The sequence below is a fragment of the Lissotriton helveticus genome, chromosome 8, assembly GCF_964261635.1.
Source record: "Lissotriton helveticus chromosome 8, aLisHel1.1, whole genome shotgun sequence".
In the NCBI taxonomy this organism is placed as follows: Eukaryota; Metazoa; Chordata; class Amphibia; order Caudata; family Salamandridae; genus Lissotriton; species Lissotriton helveticus.
In genome coordinates, this window is record NC_136069.1 from 721646536 (window position 1) to 721670697 (window position 24162).

At 42.7% G+C, this 24162-nt stretch overlaps 1 protein-coding gene across 4 annotated transcripts in view; it reads left to right on the top strand.

Annotated features, from left to right (window-relative positions):
- FARP1 (FERM, ARH/RhoGEF and pleckstrin domain protein 1) overlaps positions 1-24162 on the top strand; it is a 543186-nt gene that overhangs the window by 232219 nt on the left and 286805 nt on the right. For all 4 annotated transcript variants that reach the window (XM_078657512.1, XM_078657514.1, XM_078657515.1 and 1 more), the window contains exons 3-4: positions 10693-10797; positions 15527-15569. In XM_078657512.1, coding sequence (XP_078513638.1) covers positions 10693-10797; positions 15527-15569 — 148 coding nt within the window. The remainder of the gene's footprint in view (positions 1-10692; positions 10798-15526; positions 15570-24162) is intronic.

Consider the following 24162-nt stretch of genomic DNA (forward strand, 5'->3'; position numbering starts at 1 on the left):
ATCTGCTGAACAGCAAGGAAGGGAAACATTTCTGTATTGTGCTGATGAAGCCAGTCTTGCAGGCAGTATAGTATGATGGGCCTGTGGATCAACAGTGTCCGAGGCTGTTGAGAGGTGTAGCTGCATCAGGAGGTAGTTGTGAAAATATATCCAGCAGCTATGGATGTGCCATCTCTGTACTGCATCTCGCCTTGAAGTACAATTGATACGCGTCAAGATTGTTGGATTTTGGATAGGCGTTTGTGTGGTTCCGGGCAGTAGGACACACTGCAAATGCCCTTGTGATGCAAGAAACGGTGGTAAGCCATGTAACTTTGCTGGCATTCTGTTCTTTAATGAGTCATGGGATAGTTTGGGGGCAAACGGGTACACCATTAGTGTTCTACAAACCTGGTAAAGGAACTGCCTCAAAAGAGTTTGAGGGATGAACTTTACACTATACCACCAACATTTTAAGGCTTCTTCTCGTGCCTTGAACTCAGTTGTGTTTAAAGGTCCCAGAGATGTCTCTTCCACACCTCTGGGTTAGTTTCCTGCAACTCCCACGAGTAGCAGGTCTGAAACCTGTGGGCCACACACAGAGGATTACTTGGATTTGGAAATTGCTAAGCTTTGAGTGGAGTTCAGTCCAGCATCCAAATGCCCACCTTCTCCCTCCAATGGCTTACAATTGTAGCCCTTAGTTATTGTTTCTGCTCTTGAAATTATGGTGGCTCTGGTGTATTGTGTTCCTCCACCCTGGCACACTGGTGGTCACCCCTAGCAGCATAGACGCCCTGGCACATTGTTGTCCCCTTAATATTATGATAAACCTAGAATAACAGTTGGCACCACTTGGCGTAATGGTGGTCATCCCTTGGCATAATCATTGTCCTGGCTGACATATAATGGTTACCTCTGGCATAATAGTAGTTACAGGTTTGTTTTGGTCATTATTGTTCTAATTTGTGCACATGGCATAATGGCATCTACCTTGGCATAATGGTAGCACCCCTGTCATAAATGATGGCCGTGGAAGATTGTTCCCACTCCTGGCTTATTGTTAGATGTGAACAAAACAAAATAAGTGATGGTTTGAATGCTTAATTAATCTTGGCCACTGGTAATTACTAGGAACCTCATCGAAGCCCATATTTTCTTGCTTACCATACCACCTCATACCAGAGCCAGCCACATGCTTATCCGCATTGGTACTGCTCCAGTCAGAACAGTCCAGCTTGAATTACCAGTCTAAGTGAACGTGGCACAAGCAACCCCAGAATAATACAGCCCTATTTGGGCATCTTCAGTAGGGCTCTGTTAGCTCTGGTACATTGTTGTGAGACCATGCCTAATTGTGCCCATGACAGGCATAAACTGTCTGTGTCCGTCTAGTAGTGGGCACTTTTGACATGTAATTATTCTACATGGGTGTGTGAAACAGAGTGTTTTGGAGTGGCAATAATATATTGGTGTTCTTTATGACAGTGACAAGCTGCTATTTGCAGATCAAACTTGTTTTTTAATGCTAAAAATTTGGTTTTTGCTATTTGGTTACAAAGGGTTATTTACAGACCATGACAAAGTTTCAAACAAGAGAAGAGTTTATTTACCCTAAATGATGATGTTTTCTGGGAGGAATTATTTTTAAAGCAAAGCAAGTCAGTCTTAAGTAAAAAATTATTTTCAGGAAAATAAAACCTTGTATTTGTTGCCAAAACCTGTTTATTTTACGAAACCAGCAAGCCGAGGTTTGTGAAAAAATAACTGCACTTCCATGGTATGTTTAACGCTGATCGAGAAGTAATAATGACTACAGAACTCATTACATTTATAGAATGGGTGATCACTTTACTGTTATTGCATTAGCAGGTTAATCGTCTATGTGTAGTACGTTATCATTACTGCTGTCTGAGCCTTTGGGATTAGTGTAACCTGAGGGATGTCTGTTCCCTACACTTGCAGGATGTCCTCAATCTAAACTCTAGTTTAGTGCTGTCCAACATAGGCCCAAGAGGGGCAAATCCATGCCAGAAATTCAGGATACCCAGGTGATAAATTAACATCCAACTGAAAATCATTGCCTTAATTGATATTGTGAAAATCAGGCATACGTCTTCCTGAACTTGCGTTGAACAACACTGTTTCTTCCTGTGCCTGAACCAGTGAGATCTTTCGAACCTTAGGGATATTTCTGCTGTCTGGGCCTGAGATTAAGGTCTGTGTAACATTTTATTTTTGGATTGAGAATCTACTTGGAATGGGCAGGATGAGAAACTGAAAGCCTGTGACAAGTAGAAGCGAATGAAGATCCGATCTACAGCGAGAAAAAGATATTGGACTATGTCAAATTACATGCCTTGAATATTTGAGCTGCCTTTAAAACAGTAATTTAACCAATTTTGGTCAGTTCTGTTGAAAAATGCATTGTTATGCAATCATGTTTTAAACGTACCCCAACAACCAGGCAGAAGCTCAGACTTTTTTAAATATGTCTTGTACTTTACTCCGTCTTGTTTCTCCTAGTTCTTGCCCTTGCAGAGAATATTTTTTTTTAGAAATCTTTTTATTAAAGAAACAAACAATAATACAATAAGAACAGCAACACTAAAAGGAAGAGCAGTTGTCAAAATGAGCATATCACATAAACTAGACATACTGTACATGTGATCAATAAACTGAAAAGAAACAATATAGATAATGGTACAGGCACATAGTGACATTAAATCATTCAAGAGTCTCTTTATCAACATTGAATGGGGAATCATCATCAAAGGGGGTGCACAAAAACCCTCTGCTTTCGTTCCAGGGGCCCCATATTTTAGTCCATTTGCCTGGGCATCCCCTGCTCTCATATACCACCCTTTCAGCCTGCATGCACCAGTCCATGTCCTCCGCCCAGTCCTTATGTCGGGGCTCAACTCCCCCCTTCCACGTTATGGCTATATTGCGTTTTGCTATGGTACAGCCCAAAGATTAAATATGTCTTGTAAAGCTCATGTCACTTATGTCCGTTTAGCTGAAAATTATGCAGTAAAATGCCAAGATTTTATGTTCCGTTTTTTATAAATGTGTGTGGTGGTTGTAAATGGGGGGGGGGGGGGGGGGGCAGCAAGTCTGAAGTACCTCGAATTCCCCGGAGAGAAATTTGGCTTTCTTCCTTTGCTAGCTTACTGACATTTGGGGTGGCCGTTACCAGCAATGGCTCCTTCGCTAAGGCAGTGCAAAAAGGTAAAATATAATGATAATAACACAATGTTATAATTTTATTTTTCCGTACTGAGGCAATTTTGTTTACCGGGCGGGTCAGGGCTTGGCCGCCGTTACAGCCAGCAGGTGGAAAAGTGGTTGGTGCACTAAAGTGCACATGATGGTTTTGCCGGCCAAGCAGACATGCCCAGTTAGCATTTGAGAACATGCAGAGGCTCCCACTCCCTGCCTGAGCGCTGTACCAGGCCGCTCAGACCATTCATGATACTGCTGTCTTGCTGGTGACCGCAGTACCGTGATGGACTTAGGGTAGTCTCTGGGAGCCTGTGTGCGTCCGTGCGTCGACAGAAGAGGACGCAGGAGAGGCGTCAGCCAGGTTGGTGACATTTTTTCCCTACCTCCTCACCCAGGCTCACCCATACCCTTCTGTGGCGGCCGCCACTGGCTATTACTCCTTTCCTCTTTCAAAGTTCACCCTCCGCCATAGTTGGAATTCCTCACTGCACTAGCAAGTTTGTAGTTGCATGCCCATATTACAGATATGCTACTGCTGAGCAAATACTGGGAAAAGGGCAGAAGTCACTGCGGAGCCGAAGACCCAGAGTTCAGTGCCCTTGAGTTGGCCATGGGAACCATCAGGGACGACTCCGCTTCCCCTGTTAAGTCTGTTGAAATTCAGCTTTCCTTCCTCCCTCGCTTTGCCTTTGAGAGAAGATTAGTTGATTGTTTGGAGGGGGTGGTCGCTTTCTAAAATATATAGGAGACCGCATGTGAAATGGGTGTATACACATTGCCAACAGCGTTAAAAAAAGAAATATATTTATGTAGGCTGAGCCAGGGTTGCAACCTTCTCAGAGAAAAATACCAGGCATTTGTTTATGCTTTCAGATTCTGAAAGGGCCATGAGCTGGTACTTGAATAAGATTGTGTGTCAAATTCTCCGTGTTCTTCATTTAGCACAGCAGTTCTTCTCCATTTTGATTTGATAATCCTTTAGGAATAGTTTAGACAATTCTGAAGTACGTTTGAGTAATGTATTCTTCTTTTTGCTGCTGTAATTTTACCATAAAAGCTGAAAAATGGCTATTGTTGCTAATATTCCCATTTCTTTTCCTGACCTTAATTTAGAAATACAAGCTGTGCCAGCCAGTAAAGTACTTGCTAGGAAGCTAACCCAAGCTTGTTCAGATTTGGCGGCCTCTTTTTGCTGGATTTTCAAGGAAATAGGAAACTAAAAATTCGTTGAATGGCACCATTTAAAAATAGTGTTAAGTAGATTGTGCTCTATGCGAACGCTTTGAAAAAAGGTTAAATATGGTCAACTTACTTACGTCTAGGGGTGTGTGAAATTTCGAAATTCCATGAAAATACTGCGAAATGACACTCCGCATAGGATTTCATTGTATTTTGTGTAACTTTTTTAGGTCTCGCCTGTCGATGCGCATGCGCATCGAGCTTGCGAGCCTATTGCGGCTTAAACAACTTTTAACTAAGCAGCAAGGAATCGTGGCGATTCCTTGCAGTGCCCGTGACTTTTAAGCTCAATGCGCATGTGCATTGAGCTTAAAAGCGCGTGCACAGCCGCAATCACCGTCAGCCGCATTCCTCCGACACCTTTTGAAGTGAAGCTTAGCTTCACTTCAAAGGCCCGGCTTCTTAACACCCACATGCCGCTCTCCCCGCTCCGCCCCCTCCCCTGCCCGCCTTGTGCATTTCTCCTACACCCCCTCCCCACAGCAATGCCCTCCGTCTGTTGTACAATCCACATGCCGCTCTCCCCGCTCCGCCCCCTCCCCGGAGTCATCCTGCCTGCCCAGACTTCTCCTCCCCCCTAATTACATCCCGCTTTCACTTGAAAGGGACCGCCAATGCTTGTTCACATAATGATGGATTGGTCGCATTTTCCCTATAACCTGCAGATTTTTAACAAAAAACGTTGTTTTTATCTCAAACGGATTATAAGTTTTAAATTAATAGTTTAATTAATTTACTATTCTACAAAACGTGGTGCATAATTTAGTAAGCGGTGTCACATAATTTGGCCCCTCTGTCGGATGATATAAGTGGTTTCACTTCGCTAAATGCTCGTTTCTGACTTGGCTATTTTCCACTGATCACCAATTCATGGCCCAAGCTTGGTCGGCTTAGTTTGCAATACTTCCAGAGTAAGTTATTGAGTGCTATGAAATTGGATAATAGTAACGCACGTGTAATTGGAAACGGCATTAGTGTGGTATCCAGCTCCACATAAAACCATCTCACTATGCACAGGCTTTTCATAAACTCCGTTCAAAATTGAATGGCATGGCATTTATGCGGCCTAACGCTGCCTGTGGTTCTAGGGGGTCCCCAGTGGGTTGCCTACGTGGGTCTGCGCTCAGTCAAGCCCATACAAAGTTGTCTATACATTGTGGGACCTAGGATGTCTAACCATCGTGGTTTTGTTGCATAACCTTTCTGTACTTTACCTTTTAAATAAATTATAGGGCTTCTTTTTTTTTTTTCTTTTACATACCAGTGTTTAGTCACCGAACCCATATTGAGCACATACGGTCCTTTTTGAATTCCAGTGTTAACGTTTTAAAATTTTCAAAATGAACTCCTCGGTCATGTATACTCGCGTCGTACTTGTGTATTAAATAATAGATTTGCTTGATGTTGTTATTGTATTTAGGCAACGTTACAAAGGTGGTAAACACGCATCGCAAATGTTCCTATAATAATGTCCTTCTCAACGAATGATAATACTGGATTCTGACAAAGATGATGTCATGAATTTAAACATGTAAGCATACCATTAAACAGTACTGGCATAAACGCAGTTATATTTATTTAAAGCAGTCGACGTGTAGCAGATGGCCAACGTACATTTTGGGTTCCATTTCCTTCATGAGTAGACATCCGTTTGGTGCACAGTATGTACCATGAGATTGGTGGGTCTGTTTTTTTTTTTTTACTTGGGTGTCTGTTATTTCTGCAATGTATTGACGTCACATTTTGTTATGTAAATTGTCGTTACGGCAGATGAACTAGCCCCAGTATGATCACGGTTGTACATGTTTTCTTTTCAGCTCATGGTATGATTGCTGCATGGGGCGTTTTGTGAATTATTGATGAACGGATCCGTTTTCAGAACGTGTTTTGTTACAGTATTTGTAGCTCAAATGGGTTTCCTACCGATATTTGGATTAAAAGCGGTTTAATGTTAATTACTGGTATGCGAGAGCAGGAATAAACGCTTTATTCCTTTGTGTGCTTTCGTGATTTGGTTGTTTATAAGTACTTTTCTTAAACGTGCCTCACAATTTCACGTTTGCTGTTACCAGCCTGTTTTAATTAATAGGCCGTCTTGGAGGTGGATCATTCAATGTTGAAAATAGGTCTCGCAGTAGGAAAGTTGGAGCTATTGGTTTTGTAAATGACAAAGCCCTTTATGTTTTTAAAATGAAAACAAAAATAAAAGGCATTGTTATTTGCAATTGTAATAGCTACAACTTTCCTACTGCGAGACCTATTGGCAACGCCAGTGCTTGTTTACCTGAGTGTTGGCCTTGTATACATTTTTTAAAAATAACGTTTTGTGAGGTACCAGCAAGATACTGCTTTGAGCAGTAAAAGTCTGTTATCTCAGACTTTTTTTTGTGTGCGAGTTGTGCGTTTGCTTAAAAAAAGTTGCGTGAAATTGCGTAATGTGAATTTTCCTACATGCAAAATTTAGGAGTTTTGCCAGCATAAATAAAATATTTCCCTCTGCTGCTTATTTCAAGAAAACGAAAAATTAAAAGATCGGACTCGTGTCCTCCGATGAAAGCGTAGTGTGGCAGCATTTGTGAGTCTTGGGTCATGCCCTTATTTAAAAAAAAGCCCCATTGTGACTGGCCTAGACATTCTCAACAAATAACCTAAAATGTCTCAAACACAGATACAGGTCGGTTTGAGGGGAGGCAACATTAATCCCTCCCATAACTTTATCATTAGCACGTTTGTAACATGTTTCTGTTTGAATCAAGGCTTTAAGGCGCTGTTGCTGCTTTTGTCCCTCCATGCCATAGCACTCCCAACAATCAAGTTAATGCGGAAGTGAATTACTTACACAGTAGGATACCTGAGGGTTTTAGTTTGAAATACTGGAGCTCATCCCAGATTCAAGGAGGGCAGTTCTTTTTAGCAGCGTTTGCGATGATTTAGTACGTTTTGAAGTCACAAACCTGCTGGTTGAGTTGTACATCACATTGCTAGTGTAGGCTTTGAAAATGCTCAGTCGTTCTTCAAATGGATGGTGCTTTAGGAATCTGACACAAGGTAGGGTGACACGATTTTGAGAAAAAAAAGCCAGGCACAGCCCACCAACCTAGAGGTTGGACTGCAATTTTGCATAGACAGAGGGACACAGAATGACTTAATTGACAATGCTCACCGACTTGGAAAATGCAGATATTGAGACCCAAAGGCCAGCTAAATGCAATATCTACATACAGTGTCATAGCGTTAAATATATTTCTTTCTGTGATGGGCAGCTTATAAGGCTTTGAGGGACAGCTGACTGAAGGGAGGTCTGTCCCCCGGGGGTATTGGGGAAAATCAGGCGCAGTCTAGACGACTGAGCTTGTTGGGCTTCATCCTTTAAAGAATGTAGCCTCAGTGATATATATTGCGCCATTTTGGGCAGCCACTTACCATTTTATTGGTAGGTACACACCATGGCAGCCCTTGTAGAGCAGCAATTTTCTATAATTGTAGCACTTGAAGGCAGAGTGGTAAGTTAGCCCAGCGTTCTTGCAGACGAGTGTTTGCCCAAATTTTACCTTACTGCGTATCCGGGTGTTCAACATGCAGGACGAAAAGGGTACGCTTTAATCTACTGGTGGTCTGGAATTTGGTCGCGCAGTCTACGTGGGTGGTAAGAAGTTGCACATTCCAGATGCATGTGATGTTAGAGCCTGACATCAGCTTGTGGTCCCATCTTGCTCTGCAGAGCTCAAGAGTGTCCTTCATTGCTTATTATTTGTACGCAATTCAGTTTGGTCAGCGGTCTTGTTTGCTCCGTTACATTTATAAAATGTAATGTTTTGTGTTCTCGATGTTTCTGGAGAGGATGGATCACAATTGTATACAAATTGAAGGCCACTTCCTTATGCCGAACGGAGGTGTTGCTTATATTTTGAATGTAGAATTGTTTTCTGCGCAAAGCATATTACAGCGTATTAATTTGGTTTAGAGCAAGAATTACGTACCGTGTAATGTTTTTTATTTTACTATTAGGTTGTGAGTTTTTTTTTCATTTTTATTTCTTTATTGGGTTTTCTCCAAATCGGCAGTGCATTTCCAAAACAACATGTTTACATTTCGTCCACCTCATCCGAGGTGGAGAACAGCACTGTAAGAATATACATCAACGATAGTAACTAAATTTGCCACCGTTGAGAATTCCCTCCCCCCCCTCCTCTTAACATTATCTTTGGTTAGATTTCTTTTTGTTTGTTCCATACATAATCATACCCAACTGTAAGAAACCCCCCACTCCTCCCATCCCCACTTCCCTTCCCAACACCCCCCCCCCCGCCCTGCCTTCCCCCCTCCACCGGGTCTATGTAACTCAAGGTCCATGTATCTTAGTAATCATGCGGGGTCACCTTGCGTCTCCCTCTCTTGTCCTGGGGCCCTCTCCTCTACGGAGGACGTCTCAATCGCGCTGTCTATAGTGACTGGGGAGGCCTGTCCCCCTATCTCCTGCATCATTGCTCCCCATGCCATTAACACCTCGGGCAGCTTGGGATCCCTCCTGGTGCTCCTTATGTGCCCCTCCTCCCCCAGGGCCCATTCTCGTAAATATTAGGTTGTGAGTTGTAACTTTCTTTGTCTTACCACAGTGACTGTACCGTCTCTTAACAGAAAGGTGTATATAAATTCGCCATTAGGGAGACAAATCAAACATTTCCCTTGCTTTCCTATAAGGCAGACTTCATGGCAAAGCTTTTATTATTTAGCACTTAGAATTAGTTTGAAAGTTCTTGCACTAACCGCAAGGCTAGGAAGCAGACCCCATGCTGGTCTGTTTATCGCTCTGTACTTAAAATCATTTTCAGGTCCTCTTCTGCTTTACTGAGCAGTCCATATAACAAATGTTCATTGATTCTTACCTGCCTCATAACCAGTTTTGGATATTGATTAGATTAGGGCTTAGTTTGAATGGATTGACTAACTATAATTGTTTGCCTTCTCTATTGGTTCCTAAATTTATTAAACCTTAATGGTTTGCATCTTGAAATTACATCTTGTGTATGGATTATGAAGTGTGGATTTTCTTGTGTGAATTTCCAACGTGGGTTCCTCTGGGTATTATTGTAATTTGTGTTTAGAGCCACCACCCTCGAAGACTCACACATAGCCCTGATCCAAAAGTCAACCCATTTGATGGTGAAAAGCGCCGATAGAGACAGGCTGCTCACATGGAAATACTAATCTCCATATTCACATATTGTGGCGTGCAACTCTTCTACTGTTGCCAAAGGACTGTTACCAGTTAACTGTCAACTTAATGACTAAAATTACTCTGCACGGGCACCATTTCTCAGATCTCCACTTGTCAGTGATTTATAGATTTAATACATTGTTTAACCTCATGACTGTGGCCTCTTTGCAGTTTCAATTGCAGACACATTTTGCCTCATTATTTTGTGTGCATCTGGGGTCTGTATGAAACATAAGGTTTAGGACTAGCAGTAAATAGGAAGTGTGGGGTAGAGAAAGAAAGACGCATGAGGTAAGTCAATACTAAGACGCCTTTATATGTGGCAACCCCGGCAGTCAGCAGCAGGTTCCTAAGAAAATGTTTGGGCACCGGAACTTATATATTTCCCAAGTTAAGCCTTCCATAGTACTTTAAATGTTTTAGGCCATAATGAAGACATACATTTAAAAGTTGGTAGTGGATCACTGCTGGCAGTCACCCTTATGTACCAGAGGTCCTTACAACCACTGCACTTGTTCCACCTCAGCCTCCTTCCTCCCTCTAGTGTTTGCTCATTTAACAAGGTGGATGTAGCTTGATCAGTTTCTAAGTGATCATGCCAGTATGGCAGAATGAATACCAGGCTTGGCATAATAACAGCTCTCATTAGTAAAACATCATCATCATCTGATAAACGTAACGACCCTCTCCATCACTCCAAAAAGTGAAGAAAGATCCCCGGAAGGGAACGTGTTGGGGTATAAAAAGGGTAGAGTATTTTTTTGGGCTTGTGAGTCTTTTTATTAACAGAGGAAAACAGGAGAACAGTTTGTAAGTAGAGTTGTGTTTCAGTTATTGCAATTCATAACAATACCATACTTTTCGTACCAAATTTTATATAGTTTACCGAGACCTGCCTTTCCTTGCTCTTGCAGAATGATATACACTTAATATAAACCTTCTTTCGGGTTAAAAACTGATAACAGTTCTAGTGTGGTGCATTTGCATCAGTGGCACTTTGTAGAGTAACCTGCTTTCTTTGCCTCCTACAGCACCGAGCGGCGGGCAAGGTTCTTTTGGATGCTGTTTGTGACCATCTGAACTTGGTTGAAGGAGATTATTTTGGGCTTGAATTCCTGGATCACAGAAAGATCATGGTAAGTAAATAGACAATTTCAAATATACGTGCATCATCGGTTCTGGCTTTAATAACCCCGTTTATCTGTTTTGCATTTTTTGTGTAGGTCTTGTAAAAAATCTCTTTACACACCGGGTCCAGTGTCTGTAAGGTTTATTGCTAAAAGAATTAATAGTTTGAGGATCGCAGTGAGACAACTAACCCTCCCCCTCCTCCCAAGCATCTATGAAGACAAACTTTAATTGATATCCTAACTTACACAGTTTCTAGTAGTGGTCGCCACGTGATACAGTTCTAACAAAGAATGCATGCAAGTGCCTAGCTCGAGTAACAGAAATGTAAGCAGTTTTTCTCTGAGCAATCTCCTTTATTTCGTGCCTCGATAGCCGGAACGCAAGGAGCCTCAATCTCATAGGCTCTTCCTGGGGCAGTGTTAGCCTGAGCAAGAAAACATGGCCGAAGCTGGTTGCAGGTACACTAATGCAGGCAAAGGCATGGAAAGTTGTTTACATGGAATCCCTTAATTTAGGGTATGTAAGAGATAAAAAAAAAGTGCAACATTTACATGGATATCGATTTTCCAAAACGTAATAGCAAGCAAAAGTGACATCATGCACTCTTTGACACCAGCGGCATCATAGGGGTGACTCTTCATCGTATATAAATAAGGGCACGGACATTATGCAGCCCTAGAGGACCTAATTATGTGCTAAGGTTGCCATTATTATGTTGCAAGTAAAGGCAAATTAAGCAGCAGAATGCAGCGCAGTCTGTGACAGTATTATTTTGCTGTTTTGTCATTTTAATTCATTATTAGTATTTGAGCAAAAGTGTCACCTCATTAGTGCCATTTAAACATTGACATTCTGCAATTAGCAGCTGGCACATCACCAGTTAAACTGTGCAGAAGTTCAGTCACTGCACAGCACCACATAGTACTTTTATTCAGTCAAATTGATCATTTGGTAATGAGCAATGTTTTTGTTGAAATCTGCTAATTGTGCAGCAGAGGCTGGATTATGTGCAAATGCAGTAAATTCATACTTTTGCATAAAATTCAATTTCAGAATCGAATAATTATAGTTCTTAAGTTAGAGTGATGTCCAGGACAGGGACAGCGGATGGGTTATAACGACCAGGGTTGAAGTTCCTATACTTTTGACTTTCGTGCATCCCCACTCCGTCAGAAAGATACCAACTTAATTTTTAGCCCATAATTGCAAATTCCATCACATTTATTGAGTGATTGTTTTAAAATTTTAAATTTTGCATTTTGATTTGTTTGTTTGTGTGTATATATTATTTATCTTTGAACCTCTGAGTAGGCGAATCCTACGTTAAGAACCACTGACCTAGGGTGTTAAAGGACATGGGCAGACTGCACCAGAATGCCAGCCGAAACCAGAAATAAACTTTGTATTAGCCCTTAGTTGAGAGCGCCCCTGTCCCCAAAAGGGTGACCAGATATTATATCACACTGACACTGCCCTTGAGATGTGATCTGGTCATAATCACTGAGGGTGCGTGCCTACTTCCCCCATTTTCTTCTCCCACTTCCACCTTTTCCACTTCTCTCTACTTCTTTGCCTCTCATGTTTGCCCTCTCTTCCCCTTTCTCTCCCTATTCTCTCTCCTTTCCCCCTCTCTTGTTCCCCTGCCCCCCCCCCCCTACACTCCCCCGGCTTGTGGCTGTGAGTATGGACTCCCTGTTTGCTTTTTCTCCATTAGTTTCTTTTTGTCATGTTCTATTTTTCTGGCCCCTCTAATCCCGCTGACCATTTTGTGTACAGATGCGGACCTGCGTAACCTCCTCGATATTGCCATTCCTTGTCCTTCAAGGGCCCCTGCCTCGTGGGAAAACACACACATGCTATGTACCTAGCGCTCTGCTTCATCTTGCACTGTGTTTTCGTACAGTATTACTGTTTCACATATGGTATCTTATGATCCCCATCCCCCTTCCCCAAACACTGTTTTGATCTTCCAATAAAGAATTGTGAAACAAACATGTCATATAGTTATTGCTTACCTATATATCGTGTTAAGTTAGCATGAGCTTATTAAATGTTTAAATGCCATTTTACCTTTTGCTGCTTCTGTACACGACATATAATTGTTGTTTTAGCTTTCAGCCTAGAAGAGCGTTGTGATTTACATGAGAATAATATGTTGTTGCTCTGATATCAACTTTGCTTTGTAAACTATGTCTGTACAGTGAGTGCTGAAGCCTTCAAGGATAACTCCACACAGTGTTGTTGTGAGGTCTGATCTTCGCACCTTGCTAGACATAACAACGCAGCTGCTGCCAAAATCTGGCTTTAGGCGCGTTTTATATTGCTTTGCGTAGAGCACACGAAAAACACACTTGATGGTGCTTCGCATGCAGAGAGCTGGTGGAAGATGATGTGATCCTCTGCCACTGAGATCTTGAGGTATGGGCTCGCCCTGCTAAAACCCAAAGAGACCTTCTTAGTGTTAATATAATATGCTAGATAGGGAGGGTGAGAATTAGGTGGTGTTAACCCTTATTCATTTCAACATTTTAGCATGTTGTCACCTTTTGCCTTTTATGGACTAGTAACTATGCTGATAACTTTGCTTCTTATAATATGTTTGCTTGTATTATCTAAGATACTGCGTTTGAGAACACTGCATTAGTAAATAAATATTTCAAATATGCACGCGTCCTCCTTTACTCCACGTTCTGGTTTGAAATGATTATATAATGAAAGAGTGTTCATGTGTTCCACGTGACCTGAGGTATTCTAAGTTCATGTTCTGGTATGTCTAAACATTGGGAGTTTGTAATGACCAATGAGACACTGTAGCTAGCTTGGTAAGGGGATTTTGGGTACTGAGGTAAGTTTTGGCACACCCTAATTCACTGAGGTTCCAGGTCTCTATGCACAGTTCTGTAGGAGAACAGGATCCCTGCTACAGTATTACTGTTTCACATATGGTATCTTATGATCCCCATCCCCCCTTCCCCAAACACTGTTTTGATCTTCCAATAAAGAATTGTGAAACAAACAAAAAACGTAGTATTGTCCTAGTTTAAATTTTAATGTGTGGAATGTACTTTTGTTACTTGCTTGATGCACTCTCCATCCTAAAAATGTTTTATAACTTCTTTACGTTTTTAACATGACACCAATTTGTTTATCAGTCTTAGTTTATCAGCTGTATGCACTGCTTTCTTTGGGTTAGGTGAAATTATCAACATTCTCATGCATGGCCGCCATTTTGACAATGCAGTGCGTAAAGTAAGCATGCCATAGTAATCAGTATCAATATTACACCTATGGAGAAAGGTCCAAGACACAACACTACTAATATGATAATGGGAGGGACTGCAAGCACATCGATCCTTTGACCTTAAGGCACGCTTGGCCAGACAGGTCACCAGAAACGCATGATGTGCCATTTCTTAATTATAATATGGTAAGAATTGATTGCATGTTGTTGCTTACGGAGAAAAATCTTTGACTTCATGTGTGATTTTAAAATTGAATTAGATATTTATTGCCACTAAGTAAGGCTAAAATAAGTAGCACATAGTAACTATAAGTTCTAGCATGCTACAAAATAGTATTTCTGGTCCCAAACGTGAATAACACATCCCTGTTACCTAACTCTAAATATTGCGCTAATAATTACTTTCTGTCACTCTTCCGCAATATCATTATCGATATGGACTCTAAAAAATCTGCCATGTACACACCAACCCACGCTTTTACCACAATCTTCAACTCACTATTAATGAACTTTATATCCACTCCGGTTTGTGAAATATCTACTGCTGGCATCATAGACCTCCCTTCCCTCAATTGACCTACTCCTAGTCCTCAATCTGGTTGGTTGTGCATTTAATGCAGTCTCTTCCCTCCTCCAGCACCACCGGGAAGACAAATCAATTAAACCACAAATAGCGGCGATGGACCAGCATTAGTATTTCAGTCAGCCATAAAATATAACCTCATAAAAAAAATCCCAAAATTCACATAATGATAGTAGAAACTAACCACATGCAAATCCAAACCTTTTTCGTTTTTCTATAAACCACCTCAAACCACATGATTTCAGAAATAATTTCCTTAGCCTCCTATAAGCAACATGGCTTTTATACACTCCCCAACTAGGCCACTTGAGCCTTAACACACGTGGTCTATTCTTCATGATATTTGCACAGAATGCAAATCACGCACTAAAAGGCAAATACTTCCACACATCACAAACCTCGCTGTAACAGGCAGTAGCCTCGTTTAACTGACGTCAGCATGCCCACTGCATAAACAAGTCTCTACCTTGTAGGCATGTCACTGCCATATTCAGTGCATGTTTTAGTCTTCACAATAGGGCACCTGCTTTGATAATACAACTAAACCACCAAAGGAAAGATCTAACAGCTAAATGCTTCAAACCAATAATATTCCACATTCTCCTAAGAAAGATCCGTGACCTCTAAACTGAGATATACCGAACAAACACTCCCCTGCCTGCATTTAAAGACCGGTCAAACAAAATGAATGCTTCATCCCTTGCCTTAAAAACGTCAAAGACCTCCCCCAAAAGAAGTTCTAGATATTAAATGCAGCTATGCAAAGCCTATTTATATGGATCCACTTGCGTTGTATTGGCACATTGTAGCAATGCACGGTTTTGATAAGTAGTTCAAGAATGAAAAGCCTTACAGTACTCATATTACCATGTAAAATTAGAATTGACCTGTTTTTTCTGTTGATTTTTAGGTCTGGCTTGACCTTTTGAAACCTGTTTTGAAGCAAGTTCGAAGTGAGTATGTCATGAAAAGATGAAAGAAGATTGTAGCGCTATGGCAATGGAATCATTCAATTTAAATATGTTCCTTTTCTTTCAGTCTTTTTGTATAAACCTGTTTTTCTCTTTAGAAACATTCAATGTAGGCTACAGCTTGTCAGCAGTTTAAAATTAATTGTGTCTATCTTAGAAGGAAATCCCTTCTGAAGAGAAATCTCCTCTGGCAGGTCTTTATTTGGCAAGCCGGTAACTTGATGGAAGCAGTTAGTTCACAGGCTGGATACCCTTCCCTGCGTCTGTAGTGAAGCAGTCACATTAGATATAGATATCGAAAGTTGGGCCTTTCAAAAGTTGACTGAAGATTCAAAGATAAATGGTGAGGAAGACCAAATTAGCTGACAGATATTCTTCCTGTACACTCTATTATTCCAATTCTGATTGGTAGAATCTTGGAATTTAAAAGAAGATTTTTTTTGGACGAAATGGAAGATATCTTTATTCGGCTTATCTTAACTAAAAAATTTACACTGCCCCTCTCAGTGAAAAATAAATAGCAGTTTGCTTTAAAATAGTGTGTATGCCTGCACTGTCCGCTTAGGAGTAAGTGTTCAGACTCGTACAGCACTTTTCTGCAAGTGTTTTATTTGTATCCTGCATAACCTATATCCTCAGTTAAGGTGGTGTTCCACAGACCAATATTTTGAAATATGCTCTTCAGAAAAGAACACATACACTGATAATAATAATTACTATTATCAGTACTCAACGGTTCCTAACCGTTTGATGTCTGTGGACCCACACTTAATCATTACTGTAATCGGGGGCACCTCCACCGATTCATTACTGGAATTCGGGGACCCCCCACTGAGTCATTACTGGGAGGCGGGGACACCGTTTTAAGCAATTTTGACTATATGAATCTCAAAACTATACACACAAATACAGAAATTATAAAATAGTTTGTTTAATTCAGAAACAAATATGAAAATCATATTTTTTTTAATGGAGAGGTTGGGACTTTTCTAAATTCAACGGAGTCCTCTCATTGTCCCTACTTTATTCTGTTTGATGAATTTGCACTGCTCCCACGAATCAATAAAAGAACACCAACTTAATGTTTAGCCTCCAATTTCAAATTCTTTCACATGTATAGAACGTTAAAAAAAATTCAATTTTCGCTTCTTTTTTATACACACTTTATTAATTTATTAATATTATTTAATGCAGTCGTGGACCCCCTGAGTAGGCATTGCAAACCCCTAGGGGTCCCCGAACCATAGGTTAAGAACCACTGCTCTAAGTGAATTGAATTCTTTACAATGCCCCATTCATTTCTGAAATTCAGGTGTCATTTCTATGATTTTGAATTCATGTGACTAATGATAATAATATGGTAAAGATCAACAAATTTGGGTGGGGAGATTGAAGCAGCTCGGGAGGGTTCACTCTGCTTCCAATCGTAAGTACCACGTATCAAAAAAAGTGATCCACAATGTCTACATATCAGAGGTCCAGAGAGGAATATCTCCAAGATTTTCAACCACTTATTCACCCCCAACAGTTTGTATTCTCTCCGGAATGGTACACACAAGGAGAAACGCAACAGACCGATGAAAGCTCCAGACCCATGTGGGCCATACAGGGCTGAAATATGTTGACTGAATCACCAGATGTGTAGAATCAGTAATTCGTCCTTACTACATCATCTAGCTTTTTAACCTTATTCCTTTCCTCAGTTTTTTTCCAAATAAATATTTTTATTAGGATAGGAGATCATTTTAAAACCACATCCCACAACTGTCTCTACTCAGACAGTTCTTTGTCTGGTAGGAGGATTACTTCACTTTCAGAATGGGACACTGAAGTGAAAAAGACCCTATGATGATATTAACCACGATATCACCTCAACGAAGATCACATACACTGTTGGGAGTGAATACTTGGATAAGGGTCTGGAGATAATCCTCTCTGGACCCCTGGTTTGTAGACATTGTGCTTCACATTTTTTGATAAGTAGTAATAATCATAATAGTTATTCCTATTATCAGTATAATAGGTGAATGGACTTCCGTATAATGTCCCATTCTTTGCTGAATTTCGTGTTTCATTGGATTTCTCTGACTTTGAGTTGATGTAACCTTGCTTTCCATTAGTTTATCCAAGTTGGAAAGTATTGTGATACAAAGGCCTCAATTTTTAACATTAATGCGATGAGTTGGATTTAGGCAGCTACAATCCATTGTGGTGCTGACAGGTACTGAGACTCGTACCCGTGACTTCCAAGAATCATGGATTAAAGAAGCTAAGTTGTCCCTTCATTTAGATAGGAACATGTAAACATTGCCTGTGTGAAACTGAAAGACTACAGGTACGGAAAAGCATATATTGCATGAGGAGACTGGTCCTCGTGTATTCTCCGACTTACGGAGTTGTAGTGATAGCAAAGAGTCTTTTCCATGTGTTACTCCCCATCCCTGCATCTCCCTCCCTCTACATCTGAGTTCTGTAGGAACTAAAGTAAACATACTCTAATTTGTTGACCAAGGCAATGGTGTTTGAACTCTGTGCTCAAGGAAATAGAGGGTGTGACCTGTAAGGCCTGAGCTATGGTAAAACATCCGGAAGCATGTCCTCTTCTAGGATGACAAAAACCTGCATCCACTGTTCTATTAAGAAACCAGTGTCTGTGCCTTCGGCGCCACAGATTTAATTCAACAGGGCCAGAACAACCAGCACTAATACAGCTAGCAGGGAATCTTTGGTAAAGATAATGGGATTGATAAGTCAAGTCAAGTAAAAATGTATATAGCGCACTACATACCCATTGGGTCTCAAGGCGCTTGAGGGAGGGGGGGAGGTTTACTTATCGAATATCCATGTTTTAAGTTGTTTTCTGAAGGCTAGGTGGTTTTGAGTAAGGCGGAGGTGGATGGGAAGGGAATTCCAGGTCTTAGCCGCTAAGTAGGAGAAGGATCTTCCTCCCATGGTGGCTTTGTGGATGCGCGGAACAGCGGCGAGGGCTTGGTTGGACGAAGCAGCTGGCGGGTGGGGGTGTAAAAGGAAAGGCGCGTGTTGAGACAATCCGGTCCAAGTTCGTATAGGGCTTTGTGTGCGTGGGTGAGGAGGCGGAACGTTATTCTCTTGTTGACGGGGAGCCAGTGAAGGTCTTTCAGGTGAGCGGAAATGTGGTCTGTGCGGGGGATGTCTAGTATGAGTCTGGCTGACGCATTTTGGATGCGTTGAAGTTTTTTCTGTAGTTTTGCGGTGGAACCAGCGTAAAGGGTGTTTCCGTAGTCCAGGCGGCTTGTAACCAGTGCGTGGGTGACTGTTTTTCTTGTTTCGGTGGGGATCCAGTGAAATGTTTTTTTGAGCATGCGTAGGATGTTGAAGCATGAAGATGAGACGGCGTTGACTTGTCTGGTCATCGAGAGTGTGAAGTCCAGGATGATGCCCAGGTTCCGTGCGTGGTCCGTCGGTATGGGGGCTTTTCCTAGGGCCGTCGGCCACCAAGAGTCGTCCCAGGCGGAAGGGGATGAGCCTAAGATGAGGACTTCTGTTTTGTCCGAGTTCAGTTTCAGACGGCTGTGCTTCATCCACTCGGCTACTTCTTTCATCCCTTCGTGTAGGTTGGTTTTGGCGGTGGTTGGGTCTTTGGTGAGTGAGAGGATCAGCTGAGTGTCATCAGCGTAGGAGATGATGTTGAGGTTGTGTTGACGTGCGATGGTTGCGAGGGGGCTCATGTAGACGTTGAAGAGGGTGGGGCTGAGTGATGATCCTTGCGGGACGCCGCAGATGACTTCGGTGGCCTCTGACTTAAAAGGGGGGAGGCGGACTCTCTGAGTTCTTCCAGCGAGGAACGAAATGATCCAGTCCAGTGCTTTTCCTTGAATTCCGATGTTTCTGAGGCGTTGTATTAGGGTGCTATGGCAGACTGTGTCGAAGGCTGCGGAGAGGTCAAGGAGGATAAGGGCGACTGTGTCTCCGTTGTCTAGTAGTGTTCGAATGTCGTCTGTTGCTGCGACGAGGGCGGTTTCGGTGTTGTGTTTGGCTCGGAAGCCAGACTGTGAGGAGTCGAGTGATTTGTTAGTTTCGAGGAAGGTGGCGAGCTGATTGTTAATGGCTTTCTCAATGACTTTGGCAGGGAATGGGAGGAGCGAGATGGGGCGGTAGTTTTTGAGTTCGGTGGGGTCAGCTGTGGGTTTCTTCAGAAGGGCGCTGAGTTCGGCGTGTTTCCAGCTATCTGGGAATGTGGTGGAGTTAAGGGAGGAGTTGATGACATCTCGGAGATGGGGTGCGATAATGGAGTCTGCTTTATTGAAGATGTGATGGGGACATGGGTCTGTAGGGGATCCTGAGTGGATGGAGTTCATCAGGCGAATCGTCTCTTCTGTGGTGATTGGGTTCCATTCGAGAAGGATATTCGGGGGGGTAACCGTTCGGAGGTGAGTGGGGTGGATTGGTTTACAGGTGTGTTGTCAAAGCTGTTATGGATGTCGGCGATTTTGTCGTGAAAGAATGAAGCAAGGGAGTCGCAGAGGACTTGTGAGGGGGTGATGTCGTTAGAGCTGGCGGTGGGGTTGGTGAATTCTTTGATGATGTTGAAAAGTTCCTTGCTGTTGTGGGCGTTGTTGTCTAGTCGGTCTTTGAGTGCTGTTTTCTTGGCTGTCCGGATTAATTGGTGGTGTTTGCGGGTGGCGTTTTTGAAGGCGGCTTGGGTGATAGTATTTGGGTCTGTTTTCCAAGTTTTCTCAAGGGAACGACAGAGCTTCTTGGATTTCTTAAGGTCATCGTTGAACCAGGGGGCGTTCTTGCTGCCTTGCTTGGTTTGATGTTTTTTCAAGGGTGCTAATTTGTCGGCGGTTTGGGTTAGCCATTGTGTGAGGTTGATGGCGGCTTGGTTAGGGTTCGCTGAATAGGCAGGGGGTTTTTGAAGAAGCGATGTTGAGATCTGGTCGATGGTGATTTTGTTCCAGTTTCTTCGCAGAGTTGGTTGAGGGTGGTTGTGGGTCGAGGTCTTATTGTAAATAAAGTGGATGCAGCTGTGGTCCGTCCAGTGGAGGGGTGTGGTATGAGTGAAGGAGATATGCTTGCTGGAAGTGAAGATAGGGTCGAGTGTGTGTCCTGCATAGTGTGTGGGGGTGTTAACAAGTTGTTTGAGTCCGAGATTGGCGAGATTGTCCAGAAGGGTGGTGGTGTTGCTGTCGTTGCTCTTTTCCAGATGGAAATTGAGGTCTCCCAGTAGAATGTATTTTTCTGAAGGGAGGGCGAGTGGGGTGATGAAGTCAGTGATGTCTTTGCTGAATTTTGTACGGGGTCCTGGTGGCCTGTAGAGGAGGGTGCCCCTAAGTGTTGTCTTGGGGTCGGTGTGGATCTGGAAGTGGAGGTGTTCGGCGATAGCGAGGTTGTCATCTGAGCTCGTTGAGATGCGGATGGTGTTCTTGTGGACGATGGCGATGCCTCCTCCTGTTTGGATGGGGCGGTCCTTACGGATGATCTTGTAGCCGTCCGGGATGGCTATGGTGATGTCTGGAGCTGAAGAGGCATTCATCCAGGTTTCTGTTAGGAAGGCGATGTCCGGAGAAATGGTGTCGAGTAGATTCCAAAGGTCGATGGCGTGTTTGTGAACCGAGCGGGTGTTGAGAAGGATGCATTTTAGGTGGTTGGTGTTGGTTCTCTGTTTGGTGTTTGTGGATTTGGTTTGGGACTTGACGCAGGTAAATTTGCAGGATTCGCAGGTGAAGGGTCCATGGGTGTGTCCTGGTGCTGCTTGGACGCAGTTAGTGAGTCGGCCGGGGGTGAGTGCAAGGAGGGAGGAGGCGTCGTATGTAATGCGGGAAGGATGGGTGATGCGGGGACCAGGGGGTCTGGCTCTGGGCGCGGTCCAGGCGCGGACGGGCGTAGACGGGCTTACCTTTGGCGCGCCTTCGGCGCGGCCGCAGCGCGTGATACTACTCACCAGAGCGAATACATACGTACGAGAAGTCTAAAAACAGGGATTGCTGGAGACGGTCAGGAGGTTGACTAATCTTCACATGCTTGGACCTGTCCCAAACTGAAAAGATATTGAGAGGGGCTATTAGAGGGCATAGCTTATTACTGGGTTTAACTGATCCATTAACATACCCAGTCAATCAGTAATAGTTTTAATTCGGTTTGTTGAACCATAAAAGTGCACAGTACAAGTAGTACAGTACATAGTAGGCAATTTAATATAAAAATCTGTATGGGTGAAAAGGGTACTCCCTAAGAATGCTTTCAGGTCTAGAGGAGGGAGTGGCAAATCATCAAAAAGAAAGGGGGGAACCTCTATTCAAACCTATATTTCGTTACACATGAGCATAAAAGTTTCATCTAGATTACATACAGGATGCTACAAGAAACAAGAGGTCATTCACTTAATCTTGGTATTTGTATTTTATTTTTTTTCCATTTATTTTCTATCTTTTTAATCAAACTTTTGTTTTTTCTCATTTTTTAGTGATTATTTTATCAAAGTTACAATACAGTGACATGGTAACATATGTACAAATCAATTTAAAATGCAAGGTTAAATCGTGTCTTGGCAGAAACCCCTAAACAATGCATATACGGTTACTTTCACTCCTCTCAACATCCATGCATACTCAATCTTTCATACTAATTTTCCTGACATTCCTAACACAACGAACGACAATAAACAAAAGTGGTAAACAAAAATGGTGTCCTCTGGTGGACTCCTCAAGATATTACTACAACCCGTGGTATTTAAATCTTCCTTTATTAAAGGTTAATAGTCGTTAGTGATCCTTTCCTTTCTTTTTCCAGGGTTTGATTTGCTATTTGTATGAGGGTCTCTGGTGCGTACGGCCTACGTACGTTTCGGTGATGTCATTACTTTGCTTCACCTTCTTCAGGACATGAAACTGGACAACGTTCGTTGTGTTAGGAAGTCAGGAAAATTAGTATGAAAGATTGAGTATGCATGGATGTTGAGAGGAGTGAAAGTAACCGTATATGCATTGTTTAGGGGTTTCTGCCAAGACACGATTTAACCTTGCATTTTAAATTGATTTGTACATATGTTACCATGTCATTGTATTGTAACTTTGATAAAATAATCACTAAAAAATGAGAAAAAACAAAAGTTTGATGAAAAAGATAGAAAATAAATGAAAGAAATAAAATACAAATACCAAGATTAAGTGAATGACCTCTTGTTTCTTGTAGCATCCTGTATGTAATCTAGATGAAACTTTAATGCTCATGTGTAAAGAAATATAGGTTTGAATAGAGGTTCCCCCCTTTCTTTTTGATATGAAAATCTGTATACACCATAAAACATCCTTTGGCATTGAGGCACCTTCCTGCTAACAAAAAAAATAAATTTGCAAAAACCTCAGAAAATGCCCTAAAATGTTGCGAAGAAAGGGTCTGTTGTGCCATATACAGCGTCTGAGCAAATGGCATTTTTTGAGTGCCTTAGACCAGATTTTTTTTCAAAAACAGATTTTATTGGCATTTCAGAGAGAGATTGCAGACACATCCACAGCACTCCAAACACTGGAGAAGTTGTAAGCAAATAATCTCGAATCACAGTTGCAGCAATCAGCACAAAAGGCAGGATAAAATAGTGACTTTAACTACCCGGGTCCCTCCCTCCAATCCCATAACTACCCCCCACCCGGTTCCCACCCCCGCCCCGTTCACGATGGTCACCAGGATCTAAACAAAGTAATCTACACAGTGATATTAATGCGCTCCCACTCCCGTCCCGGAACTTATGGCAGTTGATCCGCCGTTGTATCTTGCTGCTGCGGTGGTGGCTCTAACCACAACCCCCTGTATTCTGCCCACCTCCTCCAGATTTTATAGTGTTTTCTGGGGCAGCCACGGGCCTCAAACACCGGGCGTTCCAGACCCATGCAGTAGTCCATACCCCTTTTCCAGACCTCAATCGGGGGAGCCCCAGGGTTTTTCCAGGCGCGGGCCACATCCCGCTTGGCAACCGTAAGGCCCAGGAGCAAGAGATGTCTCTTATAGATATTTCCGCCCACTTGCTCCAAGACATGCAGAAGACCCAACTGCGACGTACGCGGGAGCTGCCAGCCCAGAACCTCATCCAAGCAGTCCCAAATACGCTTCCAGTATCGTACCATCACCCCACAGGTCCACACAGTATGCAGGAACGTACCCATTTCCCTACCACACCTCAGACAGTCGGGGGAGGCAATCAAACCAGCCCGCCACAGCCGCGCTCTCGTGTAGTAAGCCCTGTGCAGGTATTTAAGTTGGATAAAACGCAGCCGCACAGCGACAGCCGCCTCCCGCGGAGCCGCAAGAGCCTCCCTCCATCCTTCCTCATCTATTTCACCAACGTCTCTCTCCCATTTGGACCGTAGGCCATCCAGGGAGGGCGCACAGTGAGTGACTAGGGATTGGTATACGCATGAATTTTTTTTTCCCTTTAATTCTCCCATGAACAATTTAGCCTCTATGGGACTGAATTCTGGCAGGGAGTCCAACCCCTCTAGGGCGGGGGAGATAGCATGGCGGAACTGTAGGTACTTGAAAAACTGGGTACTCGGCATATCGTACTCATCCCTCAACTCCTGGAAGGATTTAAGGGTCG